Source organism: Manduca sexta, chromosome 14 (assembly GCF_014839805.1).
Source record: "Manduca sexta isolate Smith_Timp_Sample1 chromosome 14, JHU_Msex_v1.0, whole genome shotgun sequence".
Taxonomy (NCBI): Eukaryota; Metazoa; Arthropoda; class Insecta; order Lepidoptera; family Sphingidae; genus Manduca; species Manduca sexta.
Window position 1 is genome coordinate 13,140,784 of NC_051128.1, and position 13,872 is coordinate 13,154,655.

At 35.3% G+C, this 13,872-nt stretch overlaps 1 protein-coding gene across 3 annotated transcripts in view; it reads right to left on the reverse strand.

Annotated features, from left to right (window-relative positions):
• LOC115449952 (membrane-bound alkaline phosphatase) overlaps positions 1-13,872 on the reverse strand; it is a 46,239-nt gene that overhangs the window by 24,553 nt on the left and 7,814 nt on the right. The window contains exon 1 of one of the 3 annotated variants that reach the window (XM_030177850.2): positions 3,433-3,529. The exons of 1 other annotated variant lie outside the window; for it this stretch is intronic. In XM_030177850.2, coding sequence (XP_030033710.2) covers positions 3,433-3,481 — 49 coding nt within the window. In that variant the 5' untranslated portion in view covers positions 3,482-3,529. Of the gene's footprint in view, positions 1-3,422; positions 3,530-13,872 lie in introns of those variants that run through there. One more of the 3 variants, XM_037438547.1, reaches the window with a different exon arrangement.

Sequence of the window (13,872 nt, forward strand, 5' to 3'; positions counted from 1 at the left end):
TATAAGTCTTGAGATTGGCGAAGGTTAACATGAATACTCTATCTAGACCAGACATTCACACACTTTTCTCATAGACCGCTTTCAAAAATTTGTTGGTTCCTGTAGATTACCATCTCTCAGGCAATGCTCTATCTAGACCAGAGATTCCCAAGCATTTTTTCTCATAGACCGCTGATCCGATCCCCTGAAGCATAATTTCATCTTCCCCAGCATATGTAAGCTTAGTTTAGTCGCTGAGCTACTTAAAATATCTGCCTACATTAAAAGGTGAAGTTAAGCCAACGTTTCAGTTCTTTACTATGAATTCTAGAATTTTCGTGGACCCCCGCTTACGAACTGTGAACCTCATTTTTCGGTCACGCCAACGTAGACCCCCGTCAAGTCTCCCGTGGACCCCTGGTGGTCCCTCTGGACTACTTTGGGGATCAATAATCTAGACACTAACACCCCAGACGGTAAAAGATCACTCCACTTACCACCAGGTGTAGCGAAGTCACTTCACCACTTGACTGCATTAACATCTTATCTTGAAACTCAAGCAAGCGATTATACCAGTCACTTGGTTATCTATACTAATATATAAAGCTGAAGAGTTTGTTTGTTTGAACGCGCTAATCTCAGCAACAACTGGTTCGAAATGTAAAATGACATTAGTATTGTATAGCCCTATATCAATGAAGACTATAGGCTATAACATCACGCTATGACTAATAAGAGCGGGGCATGAATGTAAAATTTTACGGAAACGGGGAAAATTTATTCCTTGTGAGAGCTTCTGTTGCGTGCACTGCGTAAACGGTTAAGTTAACGCTACGATCATGTATGACGGAATTATTCATCTTAAAAAGTCCAAAAAATATATTACAAAATAAAATCACTTGCATTTGTTTGCTTGTCTAAATCCTATAAACTCAAATACCCAAAGGATTTTGATGACATTTGGTATGGAGATAGTTTAAGATCCTAGGAAGGAAAGGCTAATTTTATCCTGTAAATTTATATAACTGGACTTTTATTCCGGGAAAACTCTTTAACTAAGACGACGCCGCGAGCAAATGCTACTAAAAATATAGGCATAACAAAATTTTATAAATATTCAAGGTTTAACATAAATATTTTTCACTAAACGCAAATTACCTTTTTACATACCCGTTCGGAGTCACGCCATGTTAATATTATATCAACATGATCGTAGGCGTGATGCAAATCAGAATTTAACGTTTATATCTTCGACTAACTTATAGAGATAAGATTTAAATATCGATGGATTCAAGGTGAGTCATATTTTATATATAATTTATATGCTTGTCTCAGGTGATATACGTGCAATAAATTATATAACTATTGTGATATTAAAAGGAAGGTAAAAGAAGGAAATAAGGCCGGAGTTTCTGCTTTTCTTCTTTTGATAGTCATTACTTAGGTAGCTAATGACAGACTGGTAAATCAGCTAAGTTATGGCTTATTTATCCTCACTGGTAGATGGTAAAAGCGACGATAGCCTAGTTGGGTGTGGAACGGACTGCCGAGACGAATGTCCGTAGGTTCAATCCCAAGGCCATACATCTCTGACTTTTCAAAATTTATGTGTGTATCTTTGTGAATTATCTCTTGCTTAATTATTAAAAATTAAATAAAAATATCGTGAAGAATCCTGCATACCTGAGAAATTCTCTATAGGAATTTTGAGGGGTGTGAAGTCTACCAATCCTCACTAGGCCCGCGCGGTGGACTAAGGTCCCTGTCAGTAGTAGACGCCCGTGCCCAGCAGTGGGTCAGTATATAATATAGAGCTAGTATTGTTTATATATTATATATCCTCACTGGTAAAGGATCGCCACAATATCTTTCACAAACTAGAAATCTACGATGATGCCATCAATTCACTCGCAAGTAGTTCTTCGAACTTTAACTTTACATGCGTAACGATTCGTAGACATTCCAATTCCTAGGGAGCGCATTCCAGAGAAGTACAAATTGGACAAAAAAGAAGTTATATATATTTTCCTCTTACCTCTTAGTGCGAGCTGGTTTTTAGTTACAATAATTGCTTTTATAATTTTATTTATAGCATTAAATGTTTGTGTATACATAGTTATAAGCGTAACTCTTAATTTGTATTATCATGTATATAGACCCATCATAAGTGCAACTATATTGGCCTACGTGAGTAATAAATTATTTTATATATTTTTAATATTTATAAGTTATGTTGTTTGTGGAAAATAAGGCTTTATTTGGGAGGTTTCCAATGACTTAAACGCTAGCTAACATAATATTAGAACATTATCATCATTAGCGTCAAGATGGCCTCTACTGAAAAAATATGTAGATATACATATTAAATATTTTACTAGTATTGTTAAAAGTCAATGTCTTTTTATTGTATTATACATTTTAAAGTAAACTTTAGGCAGGGTGCTTAAGGTACATTTTTGTTTAATTAAAACTTGGGACCTTTCTCAATTCCATAAAATCTATTTTAGTATTATGTACAAGACTTCTAAAATCTATACATATTATAAAACAAAGTCCCCTTTTCTGTCTGTATGTTATCGATTTTCTCAAAATCTACTGAATGGATATTTATGAAATTTGGTATGGAGATAGTTTAAAACCCTGAGCGGGAATTTTATCCCGGAAAACTCCTACACTTCCTGCATTTACATATTTTGATACTACTTTTCATCACTTTGTAGTTGGATGTTAACAGCTAAGCAAACACTATTTTAATAGCTATTATACGTCTTAGTAAATATATTTATTTTAGTTACGAAGTTTGGACGTATGAATATTATTTTTATTATTTTTAATATTTTTGTATTCTACGCGTTTATGTTGCTAAAATAGCAATGATCCCGTGAGAGAATAATTTCAATTAGGAGATTATCTATTGTACTGTGTAATATAAATGATACTATTTAAAAAAAAATCCGTTAGAACAAAAAAGTTTTGAAATAAATATAAAAATAAACAAGACAAATGAAATGCATGAGGTTCAATAGCACACAAGGACGTGACATTTTAATAAAATTTTAATGTGGTGTAAAAAAATTTTTTTGTTTTGTTTATATTTCGAAATTAATATTATCCGACTATAACATATTAACATAATATTTTAATTGTGCATATTAGGCCCATTTATTAATTTTAATCTAAATCGTGAATGTATTTTTGTTGAAACAAATAATTTTGCACATATTTAAATTTTAACGTGAAAAACCTGTTTTTTCGCTGTACGCGAAAAATACACTAATTACATACAATAAAAATACCACAAATTCACATCCACTCAACTCATCGCGGAATACGCAACGAGACTGCCACGTCTAAACACAAATTTCACAAATACGAATTTCGCATGGAGTATTTTTTATAATCACTAAGACTCGTTGCGTATTCCGCGTGGAGTCTAAACTCACGTGACAGTACCTGCCGTCGCGATCGCGCAGGCCAGTAGCGTGAACAACAAACGCGCCATTACTGGCCTGAGACTTGCCGCCCACCTGCTTATATCAACTGCATTTCGCTTGATTTTTGCGCCCGAATACTGCTGTGATGGATATCATTCAGACTTTGTTCGGATTTTCTCAGTTATATTACGACTTTCGTATTTAGTATGAAGAAATAAAAAAATAGCTTAACATTCTTTGGCGAAATTTATTATACTGTTAAAGTTAAATAACTTTTATCGTAAAGAAATTAAAAGTATGTTTTTCATTTGTTTTTAGGTTAAATTTTTATGCTTGAATTATTTTCTATCTACATATTGAATTTATTACTTTGTCATATAAATTAGGCAATAAACATTTAACCTGTTTTAGTTAATTAAAGCTAATTGTTATAAGTAATATATACACATAAATTTACAATTATATATGTATAGCTATATATTTTTATCTTCTCTTTATACCTCTATATTATGTATCTCTTTATACAGTTATTTTTATTATTGTTTGATAATTTAATATATTCTTCTACTACCTCAGTAAAATATGTTTCTTGCTTCCTTTCAATAAATTGAGCACATACAAATATAAAGTATTAGAATATGTTACACAAAACTGAGCCTATTGTTGATTAATTTAAACAATTATAATTTATGCTATAAAAATGCCATGTTCAAGATCGTAAAGGTGTTTTAAAGTAGGTTACCAACATAATATATTTTATAGAGTACTTCTAATTAGTTTGTACAAACGTAAAGGACGGGGACATATTTTTATCAGTCCATAAATATTCTATTGTTGAAAAAGGCCTGTTAATCACTCATGTAAGGTTTTCCATGTCATTAAATAGTTAGGCGAACAACAGACTATTGGTTCCTCCGTCTCCTCTCCGCTCATCTTAGTAAGTTCCTATCTTTCTCCTATTTTCTTCTTCATTCTCCACTTGATCCCAATATCTAAGTAGGAGATTCCAGCATCCCCTTCGCAGGTTTTCCCCGGTGTAGACTGCAGGGATGTCTACCCAAAAAAATCAACCATTGGTAGGCACTACACAACTATAGGCAGCCTCTAGCTTTTTATGTCTAACAAGGACTAGAAATCTCACCAAACTTTCTTTTTATTTGAATACATTGGCGCTTGCCTAAAATATAAGATACCGTTAGTCTGGAATCTATAGATTTTCATTAGCTACCAAATTATGCAGATGGACCTCAAACAAATATAAACACACATCACGCTTTTCTCCCCGAAGGGGTACGTAGAGCTGCAACTAGGGCACCCTTTCGCCTATATATTCTGTCCCATGACGGGGGAAGAGACTATCACCATATAGGGCACATATTCCATACTTCCAGACAGATACTGAGTAGAAAAACCCAGTATCAATTTGCCCAATCCGGGAATCTAATCCAAGACTTCACCACAGTAGTCGTAACGTAATACAACTACGCCATCGAAACAGTCATATTGTTAAACTATTAAATACTTAATATAAATAATAAATTAGAAAATCCACCGTTTTCAAAAATCATATCTACACCACACACTTTGAATGCGAGTATCGTAAAACGGGTTTGAAAGACTCACATGCCAACAGAGCGTGTTCGATTCTCGGAGACGTGTGAGACATGGGTAATCTCGATAACTGGTAACTTACGTGCGATATTACATAATCGATTACAATGATCTTACGGCATTATAATGCTCGAAATATTGCACCGTATAAATTGAATGCATATTTTTAATATTACGCAGCTACGTAATATTAAAATCGTGCGTCTTTATCTGCAAAAAGATAGATGCAATGAAGGTGACCGATTGTCCTTGATAAGAAATGGGATGACGGAAATTGTTCTCCAATATGAATTCTGTGAAAAATAATTCACAATAAACAGTGGAGTTTAATATTGTATTCGATAACAATCACGTGGAGAAGTACCCGCGAAAGTCTCGTCACGAAGAGTATTTCGGACTCAGCCGATGAATACTTTTAATAGTACTGGAGAACCTCAAGAGACATGACTTTCTTTGGAGGTATTTTATTTGGACGTTCCTATGAACATTGTGTTTAATAGTACTGGAGAACCTCAAGAGAGATGTCTTTCTTTGGAGGTATAATTTTGACGATGCTATGAACATTGGGTATATTGAAGTAATTTTGTATTGACAGGAAAAAAGACTAGTCACTTAGGGTTTTTAGGGTTTTTGTTTTACGCATCGTAGGTTCTGGTAATACCTTGATTCAGTCACAGATGTTAAAGTGACCTTTTAAAGTATAACAAAACGTAAACTAATACCTATTTATGTCCTAATATCAATCCTGTATTATATACTGACCCACTGTTGGTTACAGGCCTTCTCTACTAGTGAAAGGGATTAGGCCTTAGTCGACCACGCTGGCCTAGTGCGGATTGGTAGACTTCACACATCCTCGAAATTCATATAGAGAACTTCTCAGGTATACAGGTTCCGTCATGATATTTTCCTTCACCATAAACGCAAGCGATAAATCACAAAGAATACACACATCATTTTAGAAAAGGCAGAGATGTGTGCCTTGGGATTTGAACCTGCGTACATTCGTCTCGACAGTCCGTTTCACACCCAACTAGGATATCGCTTATGCCATGCATGGACGTTAATGAATCGGTACCTATTTTAACAATTTTCCCTTGAAAACGTTGGGTTTTCGGTCGTGAATAATATAATGTCGATTTTTGAAATGGTTAACAAATCAGTAAATTTAGTCATTTATTCTAGACAATTGATGAAAAAATCAATTATTTGCTTCCACTTTCCTTTGGAAGTCAGTGTAAGAATTATCGACCAATGGCTATTGCATACATACATACATAACATCACGCATTTTATCCCCGAAGAGGTATGCAGAGGCGCAACTAGGGCACCCACTTTTCGCCAAGTATGTTCCGTCCCATGATGTGATAGGGGGCGAGCCTATCGCCATATCGGGCACAAATTCCAGACTCCGGGCTGATACTGAGCAGAAAAACCCAAATATCACTTTGTCCGACCCGGGATTCGAACCCAGGACCTCAGAGCGCTATTGTACCGGACATGCAATACAACTACGCCACCGAGGCAGTCAAGTCAAATGGCTATTGCATTTGTAAGTTTAAGTCTATGAAGACCCAGAGTGGTTAACGTTGAACGGTGATTAAGAATCTGGTCCCTTTACAGCTGGTTGACGTTTAAAGTAATACACAGGCCTGCAAGCTTTGACTACCCATGAACATCATATACCGTATTTGATTTCAAAGTACCTAATAAAAAAAAAAATCCCTCTTAGGCAAATTACGGCCACGGCGGCCAATTTCAACAAAGATCAGCCAGGTACGCAGGAGATATTATAGAGTACAAGTGTGTGCGCAATACACAAGTGCACTCTCTGTTCCTTCACTCTCATAGTTCGGTGATGGCGATCCGACATGACCGGAGCGAGATCAGGTGCAGGACCAAGTGCTTTACGTGCTTTCCGAGACACGGATGTATCAGACTGCCAACTTCCTGACTCTAAGGCGCAACTGAGTGATTTTTAAGATTGAAAATCCAATCACAACTATTTTTGGCCCGACCCGAGATTCGAACTCGAAACACAAGCGCGGCAGTCTTACTTTACCGTGTACGCAATACTACTACGCCACCTAGACAATTAAGTAATATTAAATTGTTCGAAGTATGATGAAATAGTGCAATAATATATTTAACCTTAAAGCCCTTGAAGATTTCTCTTACTTGACCAGTTTTTCTTGAACTTCGCTACCGCGGATCGTGCTAATTTGCTTTTAAATTAGATTCTAAGCACCTTGACTTATATTACTTGATTGCTAATCATCTTTCTTCCGAACAAGTCTTTATAAACTGGTTACAAAGAATTCACATTGAACAGATGCGACAAATCATTGATGTTATGAGAGGTTAGTTTTTAAAACTACTTTAGGGCTTCGGAGGCGTTGTTATAATGTATGCGTGATACGACACCGCTCGGTGGTCCTGGATTCCAACGTTAGGACAAAGTGATCTTTGGGTTTTCTGTTCTGTAAAATGGCGATAGACTCGTCCTTATTCACACCATGGGATGGAACACATGCTATGAAAAGTGGATGCCTTGGTTGCACAACTTCCCGCCATTTCGAGGATTAAGGGATGATGTGTGTGTGTTTCTTTTTGTAATTTAGTAATAGCGATACAGTCTTCATACGGACTGTTATCAACTTTTGTTATAATTTTTAAATCATATTTGCTGTAATTTATATCACATGTGTTTCAAAAATCTGTCTTAAATTCGTTCCGATGAGTCACGCTCCAGGATCTGTTGGCATCCAATCAGACAAGCTGGCTTATCAGTCAAGACGCAATATTCTGTAGTTGATTTAGTAATAACTTTACTGTTAAAAAATAGGATGCGATATCCAGCCATATCATATATTCGGCTTGTTTTCCATTTTTAAACAGTATATCATCAGATCTAATAATAAGTTTACCTAAAAAATATGCTTAGATCCCCTGCCAACTTATATTTTTATCCTAATTTGCGGTATTATTCACTTTCTAGCGGTCTCTCTTGTTTAGTATAAACGGTAAGTCCCCTCTGGAAATATTCACTCCATAACGTTCGTTTTTGCAATCAAGGTCGTCGAACTCTGAGCCCACGCGGCACTTTTTGGCAATGGAGTGCCTTCTCAATGCCATGGATTCCTACCGTTCGCAAATTAACGAAACGAATTATGACTTTCTCGTTGAGTTTGTAATATATTTATTATGTAAATGTCCCACCACGGGGAAATTAACTTAAGGTTTGAAGAAATTAAGGCCATGACGCCGAAATAATATACATATATTATTAATTAATATGAATACAATAAAATATAATTATATATATATATATATATATATATATATATATATAAATATAAAAATCTGGAAGGCGCGATTTATTTTGTAGTTACAATTTTATCCTTATAGATATCTAGTTAAATAAACTCCGCATATTAAAACGATTTGGACCCGTATAAACAAAAAATGGTACCCATAATATATAGAAACTTCAACGGTAAGAATAATAGAATGTGAAACAATAACTTCGGAATCTTTTATCTATTTACTTGCTTGCCCAAATATTTGTTGCCGTATCACGCTAAAATGCATAATTATGTCTTTAAAATTCTTACAGATAACATCAAGAAATCCAACATTCCTTCGTTGCTAAAATGAGCGTTAATTACGATAAATTATAATGAAAATAAAAAATATAATATTTATGTTGTATTTTCCTGCGGGAAACACGGCATAAATGCTGGTTCCTTTGGCTTGCGTAGGGACCTGGATCCAACACGTAGAGGTCCCTTTAAGATACATTACTCTAGTTGGGTTTACAAAATTTATTATTATTATCAGTAATACCATATCTTGTATTAACATGTCCAAATTGATTTGTGTGCTTTTCACGGCCAAATATTTGTCTGCGCACACGTGTAGAGCGTTCCGCACAAATAATAGCTCTTTCTACCTTTGACAAACAGTCAAATCTTGACATAAACATGTCCATTATTTTTCTATATACACACAGTATAATACAAGTACTCCGCCGAGGTAGTAATTTTTTATGTAGAATAATTATTTTAAATTCCAATCGGAAATAAAATCGGATTTTTACACATTGCGAAAAGTGGTTGGACTAATTGCACTTCCACTTATTGTGTGCGACGGATGTCTTGTTACATTAAAAAAATAAGAAACATACGGATATTTGAAATTCCCATTGTTACAACAGGTTTTGTTACCAAAACTACTCATAAGAAATACTAGTAATACAAAATAATATAATTTGTATTCTTTCGACGGGAACCAAATCCATAATCTTTTACCTCTCCGTCAGATGTTTTAAGACTATATTAAAAGTATTAGCGTTTCCTTGTATGAATCAATGAAGGAAGGCCGTGTTCGAAGGCTTGTCGGAAGGTATTGACTACATCCAATGCATTGTATTGATTCACGCTATTGTCTTACGTAATGCGTGAAGAAATATAGGACGACAGCTGAGGCTGTACGTTACGTTTCCTTTGCGTATTTCTGTAAAAATAATTACGTCATTCGAGGATACTGGCCGCTAAGAACTAATTTATTTTTCATTATTCAACCTCGTTGGTAACTGGCAACAATGATTAATATTTTTTAATTTATTCATTATTTTTGCTGTGATTAATGGCGTGTTTTTATGGTATATCAATTTTGGAAATATTATTTTGAAGTTTTATATAATATGGTTACCAATTTTTTGTTTAGACGGGATCCAAATCAGATTAGTTTAAGGAGCTTTTCTTATTTTAACTAGATATCATCTAAATGTTGCAATTACTTTGAAACTTAATACGCCTAAAATAAACATTAATTGCCTCCAAATAAGTTTCATAGAATTTTCTTTAAAATAATAATGATCATAATTTTTTGTACAAAAGGGAATAACTTATTCAGGGGTTTTGCCGAATAGAATTGTTGAAGCATAGCCTTGAAATTAGCAACACACCATGCTAATTAAAACCTTATTACTTCGCAAAATGAGCTGATATAAATGATTTCGTACAATGTATATCCTCATAAAATGGTCAAGTTTTTGCTAATATCAAATGTTGGCTAAGGGTCCCCTTTTTCGGCTTCCTCTTCGTAATTATGTAAAATCTAATTATTAGAATGATTTGTAGACCGCATTTATGCATATAAGTATCTACGTGTTGTGTCGGGTTACCTTTCAGAACTTCATACTTCGCCACTGGTATGAATAAATCAACTGTCTTATTCTAATATTTCCTTCGTTTATAAGAAGCTAGATTAATATACGTCAACCCTGTTTTTAGGCCAGGAAATTTTTATATACACATATTCGTAGGCATAACCTATATAAAATATGAAAATAAATTCACTTAATATTTAGGCACCACGCACACGCTATCAATTTATTGGCAACACTTTTACAACTACACTACAACAAAGTAACCGCATTGCAACCAATGGTAAGGCATCTGATAAGTGGTATTCAGATAAAGTGTTGACTGACGAGAGATGGTCATCCCTCGCCAGCCGTCACAATTATGCCGGCTTGTTCAAAACCGCATAATATAGGTATATACAGGCTGTTCCCGAACGCGACACACTTACGTGAGCCACTATAGCGAGTTTTATATTGTCTTGTGAACTGTGGTCGCTATCTGGATGGATACAAATATTCTACTTACAGCCAATTTCATATTAGAGAAGTGTTTCTTGGTAACACTGCTTTGGTGGCATTTGCATGGTAGGGTAGCGCGCTAAGGTACTGGGTTCGAATCCCGGGTCGGGCAAAGGCAAATTTGGGTTTTTCTACACAGTATCAGCCCATAGTCTGGAATTTGTGCCCGATATGGCGATAGGCTCGCCCCCTATCACATCATGGTACGGAACACACTTGGTGGAAAAGTAGGGGGCCCTGGTTGCGCCTCTGCATACCCCTTCGGGGAGAAATACGTGATGTGTGTTTGTGTGTTCTTGGTAACAATTTCACAACGTCTGCGCGAAGCCTTAAAATGACAACCCCTCTCGATTTTATCACAAGGAAAAGTATTTATATCAATGGAACATAAATTGACCAATTGAATTATAATGTATGTAAATATATAAACTTCATATTGAATGCATACTTGAGAAAATCTTGCTTGGAGGTAAAAGTAACATGTTATTCACCACGGGAATTCCCCTACTAACACCAGTTATTGAACACTACTTTTTTTAAATGTACAAAGTTGTACAAATGTACTTTTTAGAATAGGTCGGCAAATGAACAAGATCATCTGATCAGTGACGTTTCTTCTTTAGTTTCTGTGGTAGTTGCTAGTGCTAGGATTTTATATCCATCCGTATAGCGACCACCGTACACAAGGTGTTTAATCCGCTATACTCGCCCACGTTAGTGTGTCGCGTTCGGGATCACCCTGTGTATATCCGGTTATAACAGCCCGGAATAATTATGTCCATAGTTTCCTAAAAAGCGTGTCGTGTTCTAGGATCAGCCTGTATATATTTGGTTCCAACAAGCCTAGTCAACAAGCATAATTATGTCGACTGACGAGGAATAACCATCTCTTATTTATCTGGAACCTGTTCCGTTTAGGAGTAGATTTTACTTTGCTATGCCTATGTTAAAGACAAACTCATACCACATAAGTAAAGTCTCTTTTATGACCCGCCATTATCACTTAAAATTCAATTGTTAACTATATTATATATACCAAGTATCTATATACCAAGACAGTAATATCTATATATATAAAAGAAAGTGGTGTTAGTTACACTATTTATAACTCAAGAACGGATGAACCGATTTGGCTGAAAATTGGTGGAGAGATAGCTTAGAACCAGGAGACGGACATAGGATACTTTTTAACCCGTTCCCACGGGAACGGGACGTGACATAAGACGTGGTATAAGAAAGCAAAATTTGGTATGGAGATAGTATAAGACCCTGGGAAGGTTATAGGCTACTATCCTGGGCAAAATATATAGTGGGACTTTTATCCCGAAGCCGCGAGCAAAAGCTAGTATTAAAATAAAATATAGACAACTGAACATCGTCTTATATAAGTTTGCACGTGTAGAAACAGTATATACAATAACTAGTACATATATTATCGTATAATGCATTAAAATATGCTTGTACCCGATAATTTTATGCATATTTTAAATGATTCTTCACGTTATAGAAATTTCTAGAATCGTCAGAAGTTAAGGATATTGTAATATGTCTACTAATATTAAACTGAAGAGTTTGTTTGTTTGAACGATCTAATCTCAGGAAATTATAATCAGTTTTTTTTTTCAGTTGTATTAATCCTGAGTGCTATAGGCTACTGTTTATCCCAAAATCACTTGCCACGCGGGCAAAGCCGCAGGCAAAAGCTAGTCATATTCATATGCCAATCGACACAATTATGCCGTCCTGTTCGAATTTCTCAGGTATGCAGGTTTCTTCACGATGTTTTCCATCACAGTTAAAGCAAGCAATCATTCACAAAGAATACACACAAAATTTTCGAGTAAAGTCAGAGTTGTGTGCCCTTGGGATTTGAACCTGCAGACATTTGTCTCGGCAGTCCGTTCCACAACCAAGTACGCTATCGTCGCTTTTAATAATACTATGGAAGAATTATAATTGTTTAGCACGAATAATAATAAATATGTTTTAATTTCTTTCCTGCTAAGATTATAAATGCAATAGTAAAGATGTTTCCATTACAAGTAAACGCAATATGCTGAATGGATTTAGATAAAATTTGGCTTAAATGTTGACCAAGTTCGGTGCCACAGTGGAACTTTCATATTGGGAAGGAATTAGCATAATTACTGGACATTGTGGGACTTAACATCTATGTTACAAAGTGACGGCGCGGCGCCTTGAAGTTCGATGCAGTTCTTAATAATTCAATGTTTTACATGGTGTTACTGTTTATGGTCGTATCGCTTACAATCAGGCGAACGGCACGCTCGTCTTATCAGTCAATAAAAAGCGACATTTAGAGCGAAGCCGCGAGAAAACCTAGAAATCCTAACAAAAGATATTTAAGTTTAATAATGAAATAATATTAGTCCTGTATTACATACTGTCTCACTGCTAGGCACAGGCCTTCTCTACTACTGAGAGGGATTAGGCTTTAGTCCACCAGTAGACTAGTGCGGATTGGTAGACTTCACACACCCTCAAAATTACTATAGAAAACTTCTCAGGTGTGCAGGTTTACTCACTTCCTATACCGTCTTAGTCCTAATTATCCTCGATTTACAATAAGTTTCATGCATCATTCTAATGCCATCATTATGTGTGGTCAGACTTCTGGTTAACACGATCAGAATACATAGAGAGCATTATAATTCTTTCAAATCAAATACGGGAAAATAATACATTACTATTTCATAGAGGAAAATCTTCAAGGATTCCCCTTTGAAAAGATTTCTCAGTTTATTTTCCTGTATACATTGGAATAATTTTTTTTATTGTTTAGTGTGGTATGTACGTTGTATCATTTAGATATAATGGCAAGAAACATTAAACACACAATCACGCCTTTTATCGTCAAAGGGGTAGGCAGAGGCGCAACTGGACTCACATTCCGGTGTGAGCATTCCGTCTTATACAAAGCCTATCGCTAAATCGGGCACAAATTTCTGACTCCGGGACGATACTGAAAGAAAAATTCAATATCACTTTGCCCGACCCGGGTATCGTATCTGAGACCTCAGCTATGCGTTCATATCATGATACAACACTTGGCATAGAGGTAGACATTGAAATATTTTAATACAGCTATGAATATTTAGTTATAACTATTTATTATATTTTAATAGAGCTTATAAGAATATAGATAAATATTTTACAAGT